At 40.9% G+C, this 25,987-nt stretch overlaps 1 protein-coding gene across 1 annotated transcript in view; it reads left to right on the top strand.

The window, feature by feature from the left end:
* The window catches only part of TAF4B (TATA-box binding protein associated factor 4b), a 106,472-nt gene extending 96,569 nt beyond the window's left edge, over positions 1 to 9,903 (top strand). Inside the window, exon 13 of the mRNA XM_012802043.1 lies at positions 9,463 to 9,903. Coding sequence (XP_012657497.1) covers positions 9,463 to 9,627 — 165 coding nt within the window. The 3' untranslated portion in view covers positions 9,628 to 9,903. The remainder of the gene's footprint in view (positions 1 to 9,462) is intronic.
* The last annotated feature ends 16,084 nt before the right edge of the window (positions 9,904 to 25,987 follow it).

Here is a 25,987-nt window from a genome sequence, read left to right as displayed (position 1 = left end):
TGGCTGGCGCCTCAGCCGCTTGAGCCACAGGTGCCAAGCCTGTGAATGTTGATCTTTAATATTCTTTCTTTGAAATTTTTCCTATCTCCTGTTTAAACATTCTGTATGAGTTTATTTTTATGTTCTGTTTGTATGACTTAAAAGAAAGAGCACAATATAGTTTCTGTAACTTATTACAGTGTAAGGGTATTACTATAGTGTTGTTATCACATATGAACCATTATAGTATTCTTATTATTAGCATATTTGTGTTGTTAATCATTGATCTGAATTACATACAAATCCAACTATATACAGTTAAATCATTTTTTGTATATTTTCACAAGACTGCAGTCACCACCACCATCAAATCCCAGAACGTTTGCCTCACCCCACAAAGAAATAACCTGTAATTCTTTATCCATAAGCAGCCACTCCTCTCAGCCCCTGGGAACCACTAATCTACTTTCTGTCCTTAAGGATTTGCCTATTCTGGGCATCGATATAAATTCAGTCATATGATATGTGGCCTTTTGTATCTGACTTCTTTCACTTAGGATAATGTTTCCATTGTCCATCTTATGTTGTGGGAAGTATCAACATTTCATTCCTGGTTTGAGTTGAATAATATTCCATTCCATTCCATATGTATGACTATATATTTTGTTTATCCATTCATCAACTGACAGACATTTGTTTGTTTTTTGACTTTGTTATGAACATTCATATATAAATTCTTATTTAACGTGGACATGCATCTCTTGGGTATATCTCTAGATATACCTAGAATGTGGACATGCATCACTTGGGTATATCTCTAGAGATATACGTGGAATGCCTGAGTCAAGTTGTATGGTAACTCTGTGACTGATCTTTTGAGGAAGTGCCAAACTGGCCATAGCAATTCCTTTTACTTTCCTACCCACAGTGCATGAGGTTTCTAGTTTCCTTACATCCTTGCCTCAGTGTCTGTTTTTTTTTTAAATCATAGCTGTTCTAGTCAATACGAAGTAGAAGTAGTATCTCGTTGTGGCTTCCCTAATGACATCAGCATCTTTTCATATGCTTATTGGCCATTTGTCCATCAGTTTTGTAGAAATAAGTCCAATTTATCTATTTTTTCTTTGGTTGCTTGTTTTTGGTTGTATTATCTAAGAAACCATTACTTAATCCCAAGTCACAAAGATTTATACCTACGTTTTCTCTAAAAGCTTTATAGTTTAGCTCTTATGTTTACATCTTTAAGCCATTTTGAGTTCATTTTTGTATATGATACAAGTTAAGTGCCCATATTCATTTGTTTACATGGAGGTATATAGTTGTCCTGGCATCATTTTTTGAAAACATTATTTTTTCCATTGAATGATCTCAGTAGCTTTGTCAAAACTCAATTGAGAGTCTTTGTGTTTATTTCAGGTCTCTCAATTCTGTTCTTTTGATCTTATACCACATTGTCTTCATTACTGTGCTTTTGTATTAAGTTTTGAAATGGGAAAGTGTGAGTCAACTTAGTTCTGTGTTTTCAAGGTTGTTTTTTGTATTAGGAGCCCTTTACATTTTCATGAATATTTTAGGATCAGCTTATTAATGTTAGCCAAAAAGGCAGCTGATATTTTGCTAGGAATCACATCGAATACAGTATACAGACATATTTGAGTAGTGTTGCCATCTCAACAGTATTAAATATTCCACTTAATGAATATTTATTTTTTCATTGGTATTCTTCAATTTGTTTCAACAATGTTTTATAGTTTTTAGTGTGCAAATCTTGAACTTCTTTTGTTAAATTAATTCCTATGTATTTTATTCCTTTTGATGCTGTTGTAAGTGGCATTGGTTTCTTAATTTCATTTTGGATTGTGCATTGCTAATGTATTTCATTTCTGGTTGCCTTGTTATTTCAATTTTTTGCCTAATTGTCCTAGCTAGAACTTTCAATACAAGCTGAATGGAAATGGTGGAAACAGACATCTTTTATTTCTGAATGAAGGGAGAAGGATTTCAGTCTTTTACCATTAATATGATGTTAGCTCATAGATACTCTCTATAAGGTTGAGTAGGTTTCTCCTCTATGTTCTTTTTATCATGAAAAGGTATTAGGTTTTTTCAAGTGCTTTTTTCTGCTTCTATCAAGAAGCATACAATAAAAGCATGTTACATTGATTGGTTTTCATGTGTTGAACCAACCTTACATTCTTGCAGTAACTCCTACTTGGTCATTGGTATATAACCTTTTTTCTTTTCTTGAGACAGTCTTATTCTGTCGCCCTAAGTAGAGTGCCATGGTGTCATAGCTCACGGCAACCTCAAACTCTTGGGCTCAAGTATGCCTCAGCCTCCCACATAGCTGGGACTCACCATACTGAGCTAATTTTTAGTAGATACAGGATCTCACTCTTGATCAGGCTGGTGTCAAACTCCTGAGGTCAACCAGTGCACCCACCTCAGCCTTCCAGAGTGCTAAGATTCTAGGTGTGAGTAAGTAATGACATAACCGTGCCCAGCAGTATGTGACTTTCTATATACTCCTACATTCTGTTTGGTAGTATATCATTGAAGGGTTTTGCAGTGTAAGCAATATTAACATTGGAAATAGGGAGATTTCTTAGAAGATTGTTGAAATAATCTAGGCGGAATATAATAGAAGTAAAAATGTAGACAGTAGATGATTTGGAAACTCTTAAGGAGTAGAATTGCTAAGTGGCAGGTGGACTATAGAGAAAGGAAGGATTGAGGATGACATCCAGACTTAAGCATTGGAGGTGAATGATTATTACATTTCTCGAAATAAGAAAAAGGAGGAAGGGAAGGAATAGTGGTTTAAAATATGTTGGATTTAGGATACCTGTAACATATTCAACTGGAGACTTCACTGGGAGATTGAGCAATGAGGTTTGGAATCTGAGCGCGTGTTCTGTTGACATAAAGATGGGGGTTGTTATACTAGCATATTACAATCAGTATATTATCTATAAAGTTCTTATAATTACAAAACTAGAATTAGAGCCCAAAGGTGGTGATTCCATATCATATAGTTGTATTTCCTTCTGTAAAAGACTGTTGAAATATAGATGGGAGTGACAAAATAGGGCAGAAGTTAACATGCAGATCGTCTGTATTCTGAAATAACGGGAAATGAGGCAAAGGTGATAAAGTGGGAGAGCTGTTGCTTCAGAAGTTCTGCCTGTTGACCAGCAGAGGGCAGTCAGCGTCGACGCTCAGTATTTCTTTGCCCTGTGTTCCCATTAAGGCCTAGAAGCTCAGGTCTTTTGAATATGGATTTTCAGTGTTCTTGCTAACCTGAGTTAGGCATCCAAGAAACTTTTATTTATTCTTGCATCTGAAACTCAGAAGATGTTCATTTTTTGTTCTGGAGTCAGATGTTCATTTTCCCCTTATTCTCCACGTCTAGTCTTTGTTTTATCTTAAAGCTTAAAAGACTTGAGTCATTCCTTAAGAGCTGCTGTGTTCAGGTAGAGTCTGAGAAATATAGCAAATCTGCTTCTTACTTCCTCCCACTATTAAAAATGTCTCTTTTGTGCTTATTTAAGAGTCAAGGACATATTTTTGTTCTTACAATTCAGGGAATAGACTGAGAAATTGATTTTTAGTTTTTAGACACAGTATTGATAAGCTTAGTTAGTTCTGTAAAGCAGCAAGCTCATCCACTATTTGATTTGAGGAGTGTAAGGAAAAACCTGCTGTCCTTGGATATACCCTGCATCCACCTGCCATTGTGTTTGAAATGCCCATTAGTCTACTTTTTAGCCTTAGCCATTCAATGCTCCAGTTAAATTCAGAAATTTCACTGGAAGGGACAAGATAAATGTGGCAACTGAATTATTTCTCTTAAGTTGGCTAACCAATTATTTAACAAGGACTTTTAGGACACAGGCAGGAATTTTAACAAGTTTTAACTAGGGGGATGAGAGAAAAGGTCCTGAGCGAGGATTATGCTATTTCCTGTTTATAAACCTTTAGTGCCTCCCAACTGACTAATGAATTCATTATGATAATAGAGCCAGCATTTATAGAGGGTATTCTATATGCCAGACACTGTTTTCACTCAATCTTCAAAGCAACCTTCTGAGATAATTGCTATAGCCATCCCTAGTTTACAGATTAGGGAATTGAGGCCCAGAGAAGCTAAGTAATTTGTCTGAGATTGCTTGTGGAAGAGACAGCCATTGTTTACTACTGTGCAGTTCTCCTGTGTAACTTATGCTGCCTAGCACAGTTCCTTGCCCATAGTCAGTGTCTAGTAACCCGATTTAAGGACATGTGGAAAAAGAAGTAGAAAAGCTTTTAAAGGTTATATTTCACAAAACCTGCTCTATTACGTTGAGGGGGTACACATTTGGATTCCTGTTATTTCTAGTTACTCTGTGTCATTCTTAAAATGAATGTTATTTCTCTTAAATTGGTAACTCATGATACTCATTTTTTTTTCATGTTACAACAAAAGATTTCCTTAAAAGTCTCATTATAAAAATAAGAAACTTAGTTTAGTGATATAATTATTAACAAAGTAATGAAGGCTAATTTAATTGACCTGGCACTTTTAGAGTATGTTAACATGTAAGTTTGATTAAGCTTCTTAAGGACCTCTGCTGTGCACTTGGTAGGTGACGTGTTTCTTTCATCTTTCGTATACCCTCTTTTCATCCAGGTGAAGAATCTAGATTAAGAAACATATATCTTTATGCAGAAAGTCAAGGGAAAATGCTCTGTTTATAGGATCTTATTGTCACAAGAGCCTTTTTCTTTCTTCTTACAAACTCTGGACCTTGTTGTTTGGCATTGACAGATATGCATCCAGAGTCGGTTCTAGTCAACTTTGGGGGAAAGAACGTGGTGAAATGGAGGAAAATTAAACCTGATGGTGAAAATGCAGGTTTGGTTTTTCTGACTATAAGTTATCAGTGTACTCTCCATCCCTCTTGGTATGGATAATTGAGAGGTAACTGGTTATTCTGGCCAGGTCACTGTGAGATGACAAATGAACATTATGGTCTTTGCCAAATCATTAGTACAGGAAAGCAAAAAAAGCCTTTATATTTCATATATGGGTTCAAAAAAGATTGACTTTCTAAATCAGTCACTATTTGGGAGAAAAGAATGCTATCACCTTCTAGAAGTTGTGAATTATGAAAGACATTTCTGTTGGGTTACTGAATGTCCCTTGGGGTTTGTTTCATTTATAACATTGCCTCAGGCCTTCTGCTGCATCCTGTTGGAATGACCTCCTTTTCAACCCTGTGCTGGCAGCTGTAATACGCTCTTTCCTTTGGATCCTTCAGGCTTGTCACATGACAAGCACGAACTGTGACCCCTTTGTTCCTTATCCAGATGATTAGGTCTCTTTATTTTATTTTTTCTGTTTAGCAATTTAGCCTTATTTTCTCCCTCCAGCCCCTTGCTTCCATTTTAATTTTCTACTGAGACAAGGTTTTTCATAGCAGTCTAATTTTTTTTTATTGAAGTATAACATCAATATGAAAAGTACACAAGATTATAAGCTCACTGAATTTTCACAGCATGAGCACACTTATGTACACAGTACTTGGTTCAAGAAGAGGACATATCCAGAACTCCAGAAAACCTTGATCCCCTTCTGATTACTTCTCATCTCCCTCAAGGTAACTCATTGTCCTGACTTTCTAACTTTGCCTGTTTTGAGAGTCGGTACAGGTGGAATTATATAGTATGTATTTCTTTTTCATTCAGCATTTTTGTGATATTCTCCCATGTCATGTTACACAGTTGTTACTGCTATGTAGAAGTTCATAATATGAATAAACTGCTATTCTACTTTTAATGGCCATTGGGATTGTTTCTAGTTTAGGACCATTGTGAATAATAGTGATAAACACTCTGGATATTTACATAGCTGTGGACTTGCCAAGACATAGTATTCACCTACCTACTCATTTAGTTTAAAGGTTTATATAAAACACTAAACTACTGATTTTAGGCAAACTCTTGAGAAGATACATATATAGATTCAGCTTTAGCTTAATACATCTAATTTATGACTAAAGAAATTCCCTTTAGTTAAATGTACTATAGGTTTAAAGAGATAGTTCCTATAAATAACAAAATTGCTGCTCACTACCAATTATACATTTTACTTTATTCTTTTTATTTATTTATTTTGAGACAGTGTTTCACTTTGCCACCCTCAGTAGAGTGCTATGGCGTCATAGCTCACAGCAACCTCAAACTCTTGGGCTCGGCTCGGCGCCTGTGGCTCAAGCGGCTAAGGCGCCAACCACATACACCTAAGGTGGCGGGTTTGAATCCCCAGCCCGGGCCCGCCAAACAACAATGATGGCTGCAACCAAAAAATGGCCAGGCGTTGTGGCGGGCACCTGTAGTCCCAGCTACTTGGGAGGCTGAGGCAGGAGACTTGCTTGAGCCCAGGAGTTGGAGGTTGCTGTGAGCGTGATGCCATGGCACTCTACCCAGGGGGATAGCTTGAGGCTCTGTCTCAAAAAAAAAAAACTCTTGGGCTTAAATGATTCTCTTGCCTCAGCCTCTCAAGTAGCTGGGACTACAGGCACACACCACACCCCCTGGCTGTTTTTAGAGACAGGGTCTCACTCTTGCTCAGGCTGCTCTCGAACCAGTAAACTCAGGCAATCCACCCACCTTGGCCTCCCAGAGTGCTAGGATTACAGGTGTGAGCCACTGTGCCCAGCCTTTTACTTTCTTCTTAATGTGTACTTTTTATTCAGTTTTCCACAGACCTGAACTGTTAAGCTCATACTGCAAAAATCTTAGGGAGATACTTGGATAGTAATAATTTATAACAGTCATGATTGCATCTTAATTAAACCACCTCTGCTAGCAGAGAAAAGTGACATTCCAGTGCTTCACTGCCATGCTTAGTTGAAGTTTCAGGGGCCAACACTTATATAGATTGCATTCATTACCAAGAACCATGTAGAAGTAGTAAGAGATTGGCTCTACAGGCAGGGGTTTCCAGTGTGCAGCCTGTGGGTCACATGATGGTTTTGTGAGGACTTTTTGTTTATCATGCCACAGAAAGTATGCTTGCACCTTGTTTTTGCTCATCAGCCTTTGTTAGTGCTTGTATATTTACTGTGTGGCCCAAGATAGCTCTTAATTTTTCAATGTGCAGCAGGGAAAAAAAAAAGGTTAGCTACACCTGCTACGATAGAGGTAAGTAACCGAACAGTTGTGCAGCTGAAACCAATCTTTTTTTTCTTCTAATACATGGACTTTCTAAAATTTGTAACATGAATACTCATGAACAAGTTTAACCAAATGAGTATAAAAATATGATTATGATATTTCTCAAAAACTGGATGGTATCTTGTAAGACAATTTTATTTGACTATTGGATAAAGTGCTCCCCAAGTCATCCTGTGAATATAAATGGAATTAAGTTGACTGAGTTTTTCATGTTGGGGGGTTTTGTTGAGACAGGGTCTTACTCTGTTGCCCAGGCTTGAGTGCTGTAGCATCACCCTAGCTTACAGCAGCCTCAAACTCCTAGGTTTCAGACAGTCCTCCTGCTTCAGCCTCCCAAGTAGCTGGGACTACAAGCATATGCTACAACACCCAGCTAATTTTTCTCTTTTAGTAGAGATGGGTCTTGCTCTTGCTCAGGCTGGTCAGGAACTCCTGAGCTCAAGCGATCCTCCCTCCTCAGCCTTCCAGAGTTGAGGATTACAGGTGTGCGCCACTGCGCCCAGCCAAATTGATTGTTTTTGAATTTGACCATGGTATTTTGGAGACTTTAGTGGATTCTCCTCCCTTCCTTTAAAACAACCAAGAAAGTGGAGGGAATCCTTAAGATTTGATGGTCAGAAAAGGACAGTAACAGAACCAGAAGATTTATTTAATATAATATTTTTTCTTGTGTATGTCTGTTAGGTGGATAAAGGAGAATGTCAATTCTATCAAGATGTTTTTGAAATAAAGGATGGTAAAAAGAATTTAAGAATAAAGAATTCCATTTTTTATAAAAGTATTTTTTCAGAATTCTGTGTTTTTCTTCCAGTTAAAATAAATTAATAGTATATTTACATATTGCTATTTAGAGAACTATCTTTTTTTTTATTTTTGAGACAGAGCCTCAAGCTGTCCCCCTGGGTAGAGTGCCGTGGCACAGCTCACAGCAACCTCCAATTCCTGAGCTCAAGCGAGTCTCCTGCCTCCGCTTCCCAAGTTGCTGAGACCACAAGCACCCGCCACAACGCCTGGCTATTTTTTTTTTTTTTTCGGTTGTAGCCATCATTGTTGTTTGGCGGGCCCAGGCTGGATTCGAACCCGCCACCTTAGGTGTATGTGGCTGGCGCCTTAGCCGCTTGAGCCACAGGCGCAGAGCCTGGAGAACTATCTTAATACAGGAGTAAAGAGTTTCTTTCATTTTTAAATGACATTTATAATTCACATTTTAAACCAGTACATTCAAATCAGAAAATATTATTGATCATCTGTGTTGTTCTGTGTACACTGCTAAACCCTATAGGAGACAGTAACAATAATCACTGTCCTCAGAAAGCATATACTCCAGTGGGTATGAGGTGGTGGGAGCATATACAGATTACTATAATAAAATGCAAGGTAATTGTCACACTGAGAATTCTTTGAGGAAGGGACAGGTAGACCCATTTGAAATGGGTCTTAAAAGATGAATAGCTGGGCCTAGAAAGGCCTAGAGGCCTAAACTCTGCCTCTTGGTAGAGAGAGGAACAGTGTGGCTAGAGTTAAAATGCTTTGTAAAGGAGCAGTGGGAAGTAAGGCTGGAAGGGAAGCCAGGGTGATGAGTTTATGTAGGTATACACCTTATATGGTGGATAATATAGCACAGTGATTAAGGGCAAACACTTTAGATCAAATTAAAAATTTAGTCCCTGCTTGATTTTGCCACATGACTTTGAACAGATTTCTTAACTCATCTATACTCAGTTTCCTCATTTGATAAATGGGGACAGCTCTCATAACTGGCTGCAATGGAAGTGATAAGTGTTTAACAGGGCCCGGCGTGGTGGCTCCAGCCTGTAATCCCAGCCCTCTGAGAGGCCAAGGCAGGTGGATTGCCTGAGCTTATGGGTTCAAGACCAGTCTGAGCCAGAGTGAGACCTAGTCTCTAAAAATAGCCGGGCATTTTGGTGAGTGCCTATAGTCCCAGCTACTCCGGAGACTTCAGCAAGAGAATCATTTGAGCCCAAGAGTTTGAGGTTGCTATGAGATATGACACGTTGGCACTCTACCAAGGGTGACAAAATGAGACTCTCAAAAAAAAGAATTGTTTAACATAGTATTTAAAATTTTACAAATTCTCAAGTAGCTTCTCTGGACAAGAAACCACTGAAGATTTTGGAACCATGGTATGTTTGGATCTTAACCACACAAGGCTTTTATGGTTTTTATTATTGACATACAGAAGACTGCGCACATTTAAAGTGTACAGTGATTATTCTAATCTGTTTCTGCTTTTATTCGGTTTAGGGATTAAAAGACAATCTTGCTTCTGGAACATCCAGCCTGACCACCACCAAACAAGTACTTCGTCCAAGAATCACAAGAATCTGCCTCAGAGACTTGATATTCTGTATGGAACAGGAAAGGGAGATGAAGTATTCTCGAGCTCTATACCTTGCCCTTCTGAAGTGACTGCTCCACTGTCCATCCAGATCCTTGCTGTTTACTGCCAAAGAAGGACAATAGGGAGCATTGTTGCACTGTCCTGACATTTTAATTTCTGGAAAATAATTACCAATATTGAAGACCATTGTTTACAGTCATAAACTTTTATTAAGTCTTACCTATCCATCCCACATGTTTTTACAGACTAGAATTCGTCTTTGTTTTCTGAAAATCGGTTATGAAATACAGTTTGCATAGAAGTAGACATCTACCTACCTATTCATTTAATTACAACAAGTTAAGGCCCTGTTGTCATCACCTGCTTTATTTGCCAAATTGTAACAGGTGAGGTGTCTTTCCCTAATGCAGCCTGCTTTGAGATGCAGGAGGAAGGAAGAGTCACTGCAAAATACAAGAAAATAGATTTCATCTTATACTGACCAGTTTTCAAAGTATTAGGTTCTTTGGGCTGGTATCAGAAGTTGCTTAGCTATCTATGACAATCACCTTCTGTAGTTGAAGTGACACACACAGAGACGGGCCTGTCGTGACTAGTCAGCTGAATGCCAATATTGAGAAAAATGGAAACATTGTACCTGGGGTTGCTAATTCTCTGGCTTATATCACCAAGTGATGGAACATCTATGTCAGGGAAACCTTACGGTTGAAGCTGCTGATATACCTCATTGGGAAAATGGAAAAGGTAGAAAGGATCGGAAGGAATGATGAGGTGTTGCATTCAAACTGATGAGGAGAAATGAAAATGGAGTCATAAGACAGGAAATGTGCTTCCTGTGGTCAGCAAGCAGAGGTGGGATCAGAACTCCAGAATGACTGGTACATGTTTCATTGATGGGGGAAAAAAATCACAGCCAACCAAAAAGGAAAATGTACCAGATAGAGTATTGCTGTATTGCCCAGGCCATCTATGCGAACTCCTGGTCTCAAGCAATCTCTCAAGTAGCTTGGACTATAGGCATGGGTCCAAACATTTTCAAATTACAGTATTTCAAAAGGAAGAAGTTATTGTTTATTTTTGTTATAAATCCCAAGAAGGATGGCTCTTGTAGTTCTCTCATAATATCTTTTAGTTACTGTAAGTTTTAAGCATCTTGGTGCATTTAAAAATCCTAATCGATGATTAAAATTTTAACAACACGACTCCATTTGGGATTCTGTACTTAAGAGGTCACATCAGTATCTCACCTTGGGGATCTTGGCTTTAAATATGAGAAGCATGTTATATATATTCATCTGTGGATGAAGTTGATAGGCAAAGCAAACCCTCTTTTAAAAAAATTTCCACCTGTGTGGAATAAACTTGGTAAAAAATAAGTTCGAATAACATGCAGAAAAAATAATTAAATCCTTCAAAAAGGTTTTAAAAAGTAGGAAATGCTGTGCTTTTTAAAAAAAGAATTCAGAGGAGGAAAAAAACCACCTCAAGTATGTTACTCTTCATCCTGTACTTCTCACTGGGACTGTTGAGGCCATGTTATATACCATAGTAAATTTTAAATGGGCCATGTATTTTGTTTTCAGCAAGTTACTATGTAAAATGCTATAAATTATGTCTATGTTAAGAGTACTTTAAGAAGAGATCTATATCCAAAGTTGTTTTGTATATTTAAATGCTTAGCTTTATTTTTTTGTTAAGTGCAGCATACTCTCATATTTGCATATAGTCATATTGATCAGATGTTTAAAATTATTTCAAATACTTCATTAAAATTATTTTATTACAAGAATAACTTTGCTCAGTCACTGACTTTGAAAACCATTGTCCTTAGTGGTTGGTCTCCAAAGTGCTCAAATCTTCTGGGAAGTTAATCTTTCTTGGCTCTAATTGTTAGTAACTTTGGAGTGTGGGCATTTGGGTTCCAGAAACTCACTTCAGGTCCATGTTGCTGTCTTTCTTTGAAATAGTTGTAAGTTTGCACATTGTTTGACTTTTAAAAAGTGGAAAATGCTGTGCTTTTTTTTTTTTTTATTTACTAAAGCTTTTCTTGGCCCTTCAGAGTTTTCTTACTAAGGTATTCTTAACTTTGTGTTAAGTATATCTAAGGTATTCTTCCACTCAGTTTGCAAAATGGTGGCCTTGGAGTACATTTGTATAAGTGCATTCTCCTGGCTCACAGTTTTACTAGTGTTTTAATTCAGGAGAATCTATATATACACTTCTTCTGAAAAATTAGAAGATCTGGAATAGCCAGGTTTACCCTTTTTTCTGACACAATCCACTGGAGCCAACCAGTGGCTGTCTGGGGCATATGATGCCCTTCCCTTGTCTGATTCTTTAAGTGTTGGACATTGTCACCTTCTGCTTTCAGTATATTATTGATGAACAATAAATGAGGAAAGTACCAGAAATTCTCCATCTCCATTTACTCTTTTTAAAGCAACTTCATTGAGGCATATTTTACATATAAAATTTACTGATTTTATCCATTTACTATGACTGACCTTTTTTTTTTTTTTTTTTTTGAGACAGAGCCTCAAGCTGTCCCCCTGGGCAGAGTGCCGTGGCATTACAGCTCACAGCAACCTCCAACTCCTGGGCTCAAGCGAGTCTCCTGCCTCCGCCTCCCAAGTAGCTGGGACCACAGGCGCCCGCCACAATGCCCGGCTATTTTTTGGTTGCAGCCGTCATTGTTGTTTGGCGGGTCCGGGCTGGGGGTTCGAACCTGCCACCTTAGGTGTACGTGGCTGGCACCTTAGCCGGTTGAGCTATAGGCGCCGAGCCTATGACTGACCTTTTAAATGGTCCCCTGCTGAATATCTTTGAGATTCTTCTTTTTTAAAAAAATGAAATTTAATATTTCTTAACTGCATTTTAGGTGAATTTTGTTCGAATTTTGTCAAGACTTCATTTAGAATTAAGACCATTTATATTAGTTATGGTCAGCGCAGAGGACACAAGCAATGTTAAGCATATTCTTTAGAAAAATGTGAAACCAAGATCTCAGGCTGATTAGGTTGGATGTTATCTCTTTGCCTAGTTGTATAATGAACCAACTAAGTGTTTGTAAAACTTTGTCCTCAACAAGACTCAGTGATTCTGCAGGAGATAAAAGAGTAATATCACATGTTTACATATGATTTAGTGGCCAGGTTTTATTTTGTTTTCAGCATTCCTCCCTTTTCAGACGCTTTCATATGCCCATCTGAACTGAGATGATGTTTTCATTTTACATGTGGGCATGATTTACATCTGATAGCAACATCTTTTTCTCTGACTTTCTAACACCTCTTAGTATTTTCATGTGCATTTTATTCGCATTAGCTTTCTCACCGAAGTTGTTTCACCAGTTGGAAATGGATCCTCAGTAGAATATTTCTGTCATATTTTTCTTTCGGGAAACATTGAAAGACTGTGCTATGCAAACCAGAAACCTACTGTTCACCACCATATGCCTAAAAACTGGCTGGGTAGGCAAAAGGAACAGATATGTAAGTAGTAGAATCTATGTAGACTTTGCTATGTTGAATACATCTGGGAAGAAAATATTCCCGAGGAACTCATTTTCAAGCTTTTGACTTTATTGGTAAACCTGATAAGAAATATTTTAATGACAATTCTTTTTTAAATAATGTCAGAATGCATGTTTCTTTTTCTTTCTTTCTTTTTTTTTAAACAGTCTCTGTCACCCTGGGTAGAGTGCTGCGGCATCATCATAGCTCACAACAACCAAAGTCTTTCAGGCTCAAGCGATCCTCCTGCCTCAGCCTCAGTAGCTGTGACTACAGGTGCCCACCATGATGCCCAGCTAGTTTTTCTATTTTTTAGTAGAGATAAGGTCTTGCTCTTACTCAGAGTAGTCTCTGACTCCTGAGCTTAAGCAGTCCACCCACCTCAGCTGTCCAGAGTGCTTAGATTATAGGTGTGAGCCACTGGCACCCAGCCAGGTTGGTATGTTTCTAAGCTATCTTGTTATAGGTGGTATGGAGCAGTATTGCCCATGGGTAAGAGCAGACCCTGGCTTCCCATCTCAGGCCTCTTACCAGTGTGTGACCATGGGCAAATGTTTAACTTCTCTGTGCCTTTGTTTTCTCATCTGTACCTATTTGGGAGGATTTAATTCTGATGATGTAAAGCACTTAGAACAGTACTAAACAATATACGGTCTGAAGATAGTCTCAGGGATACTGAGAAACACTTGGTTAGGGGATCTTGTCTGGAATATCATAGTGTCCTTACACAAACCTAGATGGTATAGCCTACTGCATAGCCAGGCTGCATGATAGAGCCTCTGGCTCCCAGGCTACAAACTTGTACAGTGTATTACTGTACTGAATGTGTGGGTCATGACAATTTTAAGATACACAAAAATAAAAAAACAAAATCCATGCAGATGGAAATAAATGAAGCCCTCCCAGTAACAATGATAAGCTAGGCACATTGAGACTTACATGGGTTAGACACTGTGCCAAGCAGTGCTGTAAGTAGTGCTTCTCATGGCATGGGGTCTTCAGGAAAAAAGATCTCCCAAATGGAGCAATCATGTGGAGTAAAGCAATGAAATGTGGTCTCAGCTATGAAAAAAGAATGGATAAGACTTTTAAACCATATATTCCAGGGTCTTATAAAGGAAAAGATTGAGAAGCATACAAGGATAAAGTATATTTAACATCTTAGAGCATGCTTTTGCTTAAGTCACATAGAAAAAAAAAAAAAGGCAGATCATTTTGGAAATGTAACATGGGGCAATTGATGTATTTACACTGTCCAAAATTCAAAAAGTACCAAAGAACACAGTAAAGTCCCCCACCTTTGTTATCTAGATAACTCTTTGCAATTTATATTTCAAAGAAACTATAGAAAAGGAGTTAGAACTGTCTGTAAGCTTTATCTCCCTCAGAGGTTTTTCCCTTGAATGAAAAAGTGATATATTTTCATTGAAAATTTGGAAAATAAGAGCATAAGGAAAACGAAAGCATGCACTACTGCTAATATTTGTTTTTTTTGTTTCTGTTTTTTATTTGTAGAGAGAGAGTCTCACTTTATCACCCTCAGTAGAGTGCTGTAGAGTTACACAGCTCACAGCAACCTCCAACTCCTGGGCTTAGGTGATTCTCCTGTCTCAGCCTCCCGAGCAGCTGGGACCACAGGTGCCCACCACAACACCCGGCTATTTTTTGTTGTAGTTTGGCTGGTGCCGGATTTGAACCTGCCACCCTCAGACCATGGGGCTGGCACCCTACCCACTGAGCCACAGGCACCACCCAGATTTTTTAATTTTTATTTATTTTCTTTTTATTTTGTATTTTTTTGTTCTTGGCACTGCTAATATTTTGATGTATCCTTTCCTGGCCTTTTTTTCTGTGCTAGATCTGTAAATGTTTTAGATCACTCTGTTGATCCAGCTTCCTGTCTTATCCACATACTGTTGGAGATGCTGGGAAGAATAAGAAACACCACTGGGAGAAAAAAAATATCAATTTGAATTCTGTCCCTCAAAGTGATGTCGAGGCCATGATTCTCATCTCCTCAAATAGTGAACATAGTATGAATTGGTTTAAAACGTTTTCAATTTGTTGTCCTTATGAGTGAAATGACCGCACCCTGTCAGTCTCATCAATACTTTGATGGTCCTTTACATAATAAGGTAATGTGGAGGGGAAATTGCCATAGTTCTGTGCAAGTAGTTTGCCAGATTCAAAGTGAGCACAGAGATGTAGCCCTTGAGATTTAGGCAATAGGACTGATAACTTCTCCTGTTTGTTATGTTAATGGAGGCTTTGCCTCAAGATGAAGGAAGTTAAGAACCTGCAGATTGGCTTCTTGACAAAATCTGAAGTCTTAGGCCTCCGATTCCTTTAAATGGAAGTGTGAAGTCATTGTGCTGGAGGGAAGTCTCCAAGAAACCTTTTTTTATCTTGAGACAGGTTCTCACTCTGCTCCCCAGGATAGAGTACAATGGCTCATTGTAGTCCACAGCAACCTTAAACTCATGTGCTCAGGTGATTCTTCTGCCTCAGCCTCCCAGAGTGCTGGGCTTACAGGCATGAGCCACTGTGCCCAGCCAAGACCAAATGAATTCTCAAACTAGACAGCGGTTGCCTCTCACACTGAGGGGAGGAAGACAACTGAATAGATGGTGCACGTGTCTTCCATGCCTTCTGCCATTATCAGAAAGTGTGTGGTGCTGCACAGACCCCAGAGAGGAGACAGTACAAGCATTACCATGTGGAGCTGTGTCAGTTTTCTAGGGCTGATATAGCAAATGACCACGAACTGGGTGGCTTAAGACAAGAGAAATTTATTCTCTTGAGGTTCTGGAGGACAGAAATAGAAACTCAGGGTGTCAGCAGGGCTGGGCTCCAGCCTCAGCCTCCACAGGAGCATCCTTCTTGGTCTCTTTCAGCCGCTGTTGGCTGATGGCTTGTGGTAATAGAACTCCAGGGTTTGCCTCTGTCCTCACATTATCTTCTGTGTTTTCTCCTTTTCTTACAAGGACCCAGGTTTTGGATTGGGGGCCCTCCCTGATGCAGTGTGATCTTATCTTGACTCTCAACTGATTGCATCTGTAAAGACCCTATTTCCAAATAAAGTCACAATTTCAGATTCCAGGTAGACATGAATTTGAGGGGATACTATTTAACCCATCACAAGTGCATACTATATATGATTTTATATTCCTGATGGTGATACTGGATTTTTGATACTGGATTTCCAGGCTCTTGGTCTCAGCAGTTCAAAGAATGAAGCGACAGACCACAGGATAGGTTTTATTTAACAATATAAGTCTTACAGCTCTTACAAAGAATCAAACTTTCTTGCGGAGCAGGACCAGTAGTAAGATAGGTCTTACAAGTGTTACAGCTCTCACAGGAACCAAACCTCCTTGTAGAGTAGGATTAGCAGTAAGATAGGTTTCATAATACGAGTGTTACAGCTCTCACAAGGAACCAAAGCTCCTTGCAAGTTTTACAGCTCTTACAAAGGGGCAAACCTCCTTGCAAGTGTTTACAGCTCTTACAAAGGGGCAAACCTCCTTGCAAGTTTTACAGCTCTTACAAAGGGGCAAATCTCGTAGAGCAGGATACAAGTGTTACAGAGCCAAACCTCCTTGCTCTCTTGCTCTCTCTCGGAGGTTTGCCAAGGTCTGCGCTTAGGCTCTTTGACTTATATAGGGGTAGTTGTCCAATGAGCTTTTGGGTCCTAAAAACAGACTAATTGGGAGCAGGTTTTGAAAATAGACCAATCAGGGATGCATTGGAGGAATTGCCAGAAGTCCACATGAGGAGACAGCCCGGAGCCAGTGTCTTCCCCGCTCCGGTTCCTTTGGCTACTGGAGTCTTTGTTGGGAGAGGGAAGCTCCCCCTACTTGCTTATGCTCTAGCCTGCTGGTTCCTCCACCGGCTGCCGCCACCAACACCACCAAGACAGAGACAGCAGGTCCTCCAGCCCCGCTCAGCTGAGCTAGCTGGCACGCCACCTGTCCCGTATCGATGGCTCTTATACTTTCTATTTTTGGCTTTAATAATTGTGAAAATCGTATGGTTATTATGATGTGAGAGTGTTGATTTTGTTTCTCTACACTGGCAACTTAGAATCTTGATGTCTGTCAAGATGTCAGTCCTCACCTTTTCTCCCTTCTCTTCCTCTTAAGGCAAGGTTCTAAAGTTCCTTGTAAGTGACTCTGTTCTAAGAAATGTCTCGGATGTGGTTAAGTCAGTGTCATTCTAGTGTTTAAAGTAGTACTGTGCCCATTGAGATTTCAATTGCTATTTACAGGTTGACTGTTCTTAAGGAAATTCTCTACCCTTGGAGCCAATCATAAATTTCTTTCATGAGGAAGTGCTGATTCTAACAAGTATTGGAATTTTCTTTAATAAAAATGAACCCAGGTTCTTCCTCCAAGAACATCAGGGACTCTAGCCCCCCCTAAAATGAGAATGTGCCAATCTGTAGAAAATGTTAGTGACTGTTCCTCTCCATCTGCTTCCAAAGTACCAACTGGGGGTCCAATCAAAGCAATTGGTCTGATACTGGGAAACTCACCTTTCAGGCAGGAAGTTGTGTTATTGGATAAGGGAAGGAAGGAGCAAAACCAGAATTCCCAAGGAGGGATGCATCACCAAGGAGATTTGGAAGTTGGAGAAACATCAAGAATAGCTTTGGGCAGTGCCTTTGGCTCAGTGAGTAAGGTGCCGGCCCCATATACTGAGGTCAGTGGGTTCAAACCCAGCCCCTGCCAAACTGCAATAAAAAATAGCTGGGTTTTGTGGTGGGCCCCTGTAGTCCCAGTTACTCAGGAGGCTGAGGCAATAGAATTGCCTAAGCCCAAGAGCTGGAGGTTGCTGTGAGCTGTGATGCCACAGTACTCTACCAAGGGTGACAAAGTGAGACTCTGTCTCTAAAAAAAAAAAGCTTTATTGACTTAATTGCAGAGGCCACCATTGGGCATTAGCCTCTGGAACTGGGAAGTGGTAGCAAGTTTTAAATCTGAGATCACTACCAGCAGCTCAGATTTTTCTCAGATTAAAAAGATACCTAGAATATTTAAAAGATCTTAACTAATTTTGGCGGCAGTACCTGTGGCTCAAAGGAGTGGGGTGCTGACTCCATATGCTGGAAGTGATGGGTTAAAACCCAGCCCCAGCCAAAAACAAGATCTTAACTAATTTTTAAAAGAATGTTTATCCTGCTTACTGTAACTTTAAAAAGTCATTCTCTGTCTATAACATATGGATTTATTGACTAACCAGGCCAATAGTTGGCTGGGGTTTGGGGAAAAAACCCTTAGAATAAGTCTCTGTATACTCCAGGGAGAATCTCACAGAAAAGTCTAGCTAATGTACTCTGTAAAGATCAGAAAACAGCAGGCTTTGCCTAAGATGGCAACATAGAGATAATCATCTACTAGATTCTCAAATGTTTTGTTTTAGGACCTAGTATTGTCAGTTATCTCAAGGGACGACTCAAATTTCAGGTTCCCAAGATTAAGTTTCAATCCATCCTTTGGAAGATGCAGAGGTAGGCATAGGAATAAGGCAAGAAAGGTGTCACATCAGGTAAAAGATGGGATGCTGCACCCTCAGTCTGGTTGTCTGTTTCAAGGTTACAGAGCAACATCGATGACAAAGATGCAGGTTCATTTACAAACGAGTGTCTGTGAACAGAGGATGTGCTCTAGTCTGCCACATTTATGTAGAAATCCACAGAATCAAACCTCTTAAGCACAGTCCAAGGTTCTTGATATTTCTAAGCATCTCTGAAGATTTTTTTTTTTTTAAGTTTTGAGTGGGTGCATATCCAGTCCTCTTTTTTATGTGTATATATTTATTTATTTAGAGACAGAGATGCACTTTGTCACCCTTGGTAGAGTGCTATGGCATCATAGCTCACAGCAACCTCAAACTCTTGGGCTCATGTGATCCTCTTGCCTCAGCCTCCCAAGTAGCTGGGACTACAGGTACCCACCTCAATACTTGGCTATTTTTAGAGACAGGGTCTCACTCTTGCTCAGGCTGGTCTTGGACTTGTAAGCTCAGCCTCCCAGAGTTCTGGGATTACAGGCATGAGCCACTGCCGTGCCAGGCCTCTAAGGATTTTCTAATCCAACATTCCATCACCTAAAAAAATTCCCTTCAGCACCCCTGAAAAAGGTCTTCAACTTGAAAGATTCTGCCTTATAGAGTTAATAATTGAACTGTCCTATTATTTCTACATTCTGTTTTGGAAATATGCCTTCCTGTAATTTAACATTTGGAACCTCCCTTTTTCCTCCACAGGTATGTGATCACAGAAGCAATTTGTGGGGTGCTGGCAACTTATCAGATACTGCTCCAAATAGTCGTCTGGCATCATAAAAATTAATCCACACAATGGCCTTAACAAGAAAGAGAGAGTGGCAGAGAGTGGATAGCTATTCACCAAACCTGTTTCTTCCTGAACACACAGACCACCTCTCCAAACCTCCTTGTAGTTAAATGTGGCCATGTGCCTGAGGTCTGGTCAGTGACACATAGGCGCTCCTACACAAAGATTTTTTTTGTTTTGTTTTAATGCTTCAGAGCTAATCTCCCTTCCACTTGATAGTATTCTAAGAATCTAAGGCCCAGCATGGTGGCTTATGCCTATGATCATAGCACTCTGGGAAGCCAAGGCAGGAGATCGCTTGAGGCAAGTAGTTTGAAACTAGTCTGGGCAACATAGTGAAACCCCCATCTCTAGAAAAAAACACAAAAATTAACCCACACTAATCCAATGTGATTAGTGTGTTTATAAGAAGAGGAGATTAGGACACAGACACACTACGGGAAAGACCACATGAAAATATAGGGAGGAGATAGCTGTCTATAAGCCTGCGACAGATTCTTCCCTCTAGTCCTCAGAAGGAGCCAACCCTGCCAACATCTTGATTTCCAATCTGCAGAACTGTGAGAAAATTAATTCCTGTTGTTTAAGCCCTCCTGTCTGGTACTTTGTTGTAGAAGCCCAAGCAAATGAATATACCATCCCCTCTCTTATTTCACTGTTGCTTTTTGGTGAAATTGTTCACCCAGGCTCTGCCAAAATAATCTGGGGTTTTAGCACATCAGGAAGTCTACCCAAAGGAAGGTCTTCAGGCCACCAGCAAGGGCATCACCTGAGAGCTTGTTAGAAAAGCAGAACCCTGGCCCCACTCCAGAGCAGCTCAATCAGAATCTGCATTATAACAAGATCCCTAGATGATTGGCATTATAAGTTTGAGAAGTATTGCATACTAAACCCCTCATTGATTTCTAGTAAATCTGACTTTTCTGTATGTTAGGTTTGCTTAAAACTACATATTTCTATGGGACAGACCAGATCCAAGCTTAGGAATTTTGAAATTGAATTGAACTTTGGCGGCAGTCACATTTCAGAATGAGAAGGTGAAGCCCAGAGAGATTAGGTAGTTTACTTGAGGACCCAGCATTAGAATGCGTTTTGATTTATGCACAATTTCTAAGAACATTGGTAATATTATAAAAACCAAAAAACTTAAAACACTTTCAGATGCAACCTTATAAGAATCAGTTTCTGAGCCAGATAAAGAATGGAGCCTAAACTTAAAGCAATGGACAGATCATCTGACTACAGACATTAACTGCATTAAAGGGGATAGTGCAATGGGGGTTGGCAGAAGCCTGATGGATTGTCTGCCAAAGAGAAACAAACACTGTCATATCAGTCTTCTAGTTAGAGGGGTAACAAACACTCAGCAGTTCATGCTCTCTGGTCCTACTCTCATAGAAGAGATTATTAATGTCTGTCCCATTTATAATATTGCTAAGAAAATGCTCACACACTTTTTTTTTTAAGAGATCCCACTATGTTCCCCACACAGGCCTGAAATTTCTGGACTCAAGCAATCCTCCTGCGTTCCAAGTAGCTGTGACAACAGGGGCGTGCCACCACACCCAGCTTCACACATCTTTTATAGTTTGAGTTTCCATTTTGATTCACATTAGAACTCCTTTTTCTTCCACAAGTTTTTCATCTAAATCAGACACCATGATAATAAAAGTAATTGTAGTAGTAACACTGGTGGTAATTATAATAACTAAAGCCTTTTAGGTCTATATGAAGAATCTATTTGAGAATTTGTTAAATTGGTATCATGATTCTGAAAAATTGTACCATTACAATCTTGAAAGTTTTCTCTGCTGAATTCTCCATTCAATTTGTAAATTGATCTCATATTTAAAATATTTTTCTGCTGTTTCATAATGGTCTTTATGAATTTCCATATTCAACCGCAGAATATCCATTTTATAGGGCCTTTGAGGTAGTAGAATCCTACACCTGAACAATCATCTCATGTTACAGGGAAGGAAAACAATACCCATAAATAGTGTTTGCAAAGTGAGAACTGGAGCTGGGGAAGGAGCAGGTTTGAGCCACTCCCCAGGCCAATCTGGTGGTCCCCTGTGGCCATGAGATGGCCCAGAAGCTTCCTGAGCACTTGACAGCCCAGGCCTTTGCTTGGACTTCCTGGTAAAACATTGACCTATGTTCTCTAATGACACATCTTAGCACTGGCTCTTCCTTCCAGGTCTTCGGGGTATTTTTCTTTTAAAGTTGGATACATTTCAACTCACTCTACCATTATCCTTCCATGTGCTGTGGAAGGTAGACAGGCTGAATTCCTCACAGACCTTCTAGCTCAGAGTTAAGTGCCCAGTCAGGGGAATGTCTGCGTGACTATCCCCACATGGGGAAATCAGCAGTGCAGGGAGCTGAGACCATCCACTAGTAGCTTAGAGAAGCTGAAGTGTCTGTCTGAGATGAGCCTTGGTCTCTCTTCTCTTCTGCGTCTCTCCTCTCTTCTGCTTGCACTGTTATCTGGCCACTTCAGATGTTCCCTTACTTTATATCCTTGTCTCCCCTTTAACCAACCTTCCTGGGGGCTGTGATCTCTCTCTCATTCTTTTTTGTTTTTTTTTTGAGACAGAGTCTCCTTATTTCACCCTTGGTAGAGTGCTGTGGCATCACAGCTCACAGCAACCTCCAACTCCTGGGCTCAAGCGAGTCTCCTGCCTCTGCCTCCCAAGTAGCTGGGACCACAGGCGCCCGCCACAACACCCGGCTATTTTTTGGTTGCAGCCGTCATTGTTGTTTGGCAGGCCTGGGCTGGATTTGAACCCATCACCTTAGGTGTATGTGGCTGGTGCCTTAGCCACTTGAGCCATAGGCGCCGAGCCCTCTCTCTCATTCTTAACCTTGACTGCTGACGACTGACTGCTGTGCGTCCTTGCACGGATACTCTGTTTTTTACCTAATAAAAAGATTTCAGGAAACAGGACAGGTGCTGCACTGTTCTCATGCTACCACCAGGCACACAAACAGTGTATGCCCTGACAGGCTTCTGGTTTTATGCACTAAGTTTGGTGTAAGTTCCGTCTCTTTCCTCAGCACCATCTCCCTTGCTGGCCACTGTCCCAGGTTGGGGGCTGCCAGACACCCAGCAATGTATAATGCTGCTGCTCTTGCCCTATGGATTTCTCAGGTTACTGGTTTTGCCAGGCATCCAAAAGACACATATTTGGTGCCTACTATGTGCCGGACATTGCATCTCATGTAGTAGATTCCAAGATAAGGAAGACAGAGACCCAGGCTCTAGGAGCTCCATGTGTTGTGGATGAGACTCACAGGACAGCAGGTGAGGGGAGGCCATGTGGTGAGGGTCCTGCATACACCAAGAGCTATGGCAGACTTGTCATTTTTTGCAACTTCTATTTCTTTCACTTTTTGCTTTTTCTTACAATTTCCTTGTTTTCTTAAATAAGTGTTTATCAAATAGCTTGAAGTCAGTAATACCGGTTTTTATTTTATTCATATACTCATTATACCTCAAGCATTGTAATGAATACACAGAGGTGAACAATGTTGGGAAGATGCAGCTGTCACTCTGTAACTCTGTGGGGGCATGCTAGGGGCTGTGACAGCATTCAAAAGGCCCTGTGGGGCACACAGGAGGAGGGGTACCTCTGGAAGAGAATAGGGGCCAGGGTATTTTTACATGAGACTTAAGGAATAAATCGAAGTTTCTTAGACTGAGCAAAAAGGTTTCCAGGCAGAGGGTGAAGGCACCATGGTATGTCTTTCTCAGGTTTTTTTTAGTTTACAAAAAACTAAAAAACTGGGGCCTGTCTTGTGCCAAGTGCAAAGTCACAGCTGTTGCATGCAAAGCTACGGAGTCCAGGAGTTAACTAGACTGCCTTGTCCAACCCCTCTGGTGGTCTTGCCCAGAACATGTGTCCCAAAGCCTCTGGAGCCCGTTTAATTGTAATATGCTGAAAGTGTGTGCAGAGTGCATGAGAGAGCTCCTATTGGAATAGAAGTGGTCCCATCATTCAGATGGTCTCCGCTTTGCTCCCTGCCATGCACATACCCACTCACCTTCATCCACTGAGTTTAATTTTTCACAGGTTGCAGGTATAATGGCCAGACATCTCATGGTGGCTCTGCCACTTTGCCAGGCACCATGCACTGAAGGGACAGCCAGTGGTGTGTCACCAACTCACTGCCTAAGTTTGTATGAGAGGGGAGCTTGCTGAGCCCCTGGCCTGGTATGACCCTGGAGCCTCTTTCTAGGGGCTCTCCCACACCACCCCCATCCTCTCCCCTTCCTTGGTGGGAGTGGCAGGGTGGGATAGGGCAGGGACACAGCCTTAGGTTGTCTATGGACAGCCTTACAACGGGGCTTGGTCCATGAAGGCCCCTCCTGATTTGTGTTGCTGGTAACAGGCAGCTAGTGCCCCTTCACTGCAGCCTCGCTTGGGGGGAGACCCATTTACAGCTAGAGGTTGGAAGATTGGTCCAAGGCTTGGCCAGCGTGTGCCCTCCTGGGGCTCATGGCCCCAGGGAACCTCTTAGTTGCACATTGAATGGAAAAAACCTGAGGGGAGACGTGCCCATAGAAGCCAAAATTGAAGAGTTTATCATCTTTTTTTGTAGCTCCTCTAGAATGGAAATTCTGGAAATCAGGAGCTAGCCCAGATGGGCAGGGCCTGGCAGTCATCTTCCTGACTGTGGGTGGCAGCACAGGCCAGCCTTTGAGTCACAGGCAAGAGGGTAAAGTGGAAAAAGAGTAGGGGACCCTTTTGATGTGCTTCTTGGAAGCCAACAGCCAGTAGGCTCACCCATGCCATTTAAGCTCCAATCCCTGGTGAAGCATTTTCCAGTGCATTCTGTAACAAAAAAGATGGCCCCGAGCTTTATAGGCATCCCTCAGTGGGCCTCCTGAAAGCCATTCACACCTGTGTGCAGGTTGGATCTGAGAGACACTTGTCTCCTCACTGCCGTAACCCCTCTCTCCCCAATTGTGGCACAGTGCACACTGGCATCCCAGTCCCTACTGCCCCACAGGATTAAATGTCTCTCAAGCTGGAAAACAGAGGAAAGAAGACTGGTGTCTCCCCTCCTTCTGTCCTGGGAGGCCCCACAATCAAGATGGGCAGAGCCTTTTGACCTCCAAACCCTCTCCCTCTAACTGAAGCCCCAGTGTTTAAACTCTGGCCCCAACCAGTGGTCCACTAACCAACACCTGGCTCCCCAGTGCTTTTGCTGGGAGAACTAGTTTGCTGTCTAATAGCCCTGTCTGTCTGTTGTAGGAAAAGTTTTAAGAGAGAAAATCCCTCCTGAGTGTCTCACAGGCTCCCGGTTGAGCCCCAAGGAAGTTGTGCATTCACTGGGTGTGCATTTATTAGGGGAAAGAAGGTTAGGATTGCTCCCAATGCTGCTGGTGTGGCTGGTGTGGCAGTCACCATTCAGGCTGGAAGAGAAGGCCTGAGTTATAGCAGATCCATGGGACACTCCTGGCAGGGGAGGAGGAGGAAGATCCAGGCAGAGGCTGGTGGAGCAGCAGGACTCCTGTCCCCACCCCAGCACATAGTTAGGAGGATAATACATTCATTTGCACCTGAGCGTGGGATGAACTCCCAGGAAGGCCTTCAAGGATGGGACACAAAGGGTGGTGGTGAGGGACCATTGTGGTCCCACAGCCAGTGATTGTGTTTTCCTACTATGCATCTAGACCTAGGATTGGACTCCAGCACCCACAGCCTGTGCATCCATAGACCAAGAGCCTAAGGATCCACACAGGTGTGATCCTGGGTGGTTCATGTCACAGCTCTTGAGCACAACTGCTTTTCCCGTCGCCCTCCTGGATGGGAGAAGTTTCCCAGGGAAGGGCGCAGAAGGAGCTCTGGTGGGAAAGACCAAGGACAGGACACACAGCCCCACCCTTCCTCAGTGGCAGAGAAGCCTGAGTTCTAGGCAGTCACTCTCCTGCAGCCTCTGAGGGGTGTGTGTGTGTGTGTGGGGGGTCTTAATTAAAAATTTGGTCTATATGGAGCAACAAAAATTTTTATAGAACTCAAAAATAGTATTGTAATATATATATTTTTAATTTCAACATAAGTACAATTTACAAATTAATACATTAAAAAAAATTATGTATAGGATGGCGCCTGTGGCTCAAAGGAGTAGGACACCAGCCCCATATGCTGAAGGTGGTGGGTTCAAACCCAGCGCTGGCCAAAAAAAAAAAGAAAAAATTATGTATAGTATTATTTTATTCTTTGGCATATTTCTCATTTGAGTGAATTTTTTTAGTAGATTGCTGTCATTGTTTAAAAGGTCATGAAATTTTTCACAAGAATTTGTTAAATTATATTTCACACGTAAAATGGCTTTCAAAGTCTCAACACTTAATTGTGATTTTTCTGATGTCCACACTTTATTTACCGTAGAAAAAACACATTCAGTTGCAGCATTAGTTCCTGGTAAGGACAGCGCATATCACATATCCCATAATTTTTAGTGCATTATTGTATGGAACAGGTTTGTTTCAAAATGATGAAATATATCTAATCATTTGTTCTGTACTGTGATTTTTGCTGATGCCCAAGA

The sequence above is a fragment of the Otolemur garnettii genome, unplaced genomic scaffold, assembly GCF_000181295.1.
Source record: "Otolemur garnettii isolate 467f Iridium unplaced genomic scaffold, OtoGar3 scaffold00012, whole genome shotgun sequence".
Lineage (NCBI taxonomy): Eukaryota > Metazoa > Chordata > Mammalia > Primates > Galagidae > Otolemur > Otolemur garnettii.
This window is presented reverse-complemented; position numbering and strand designations above follow the sequence as displayed.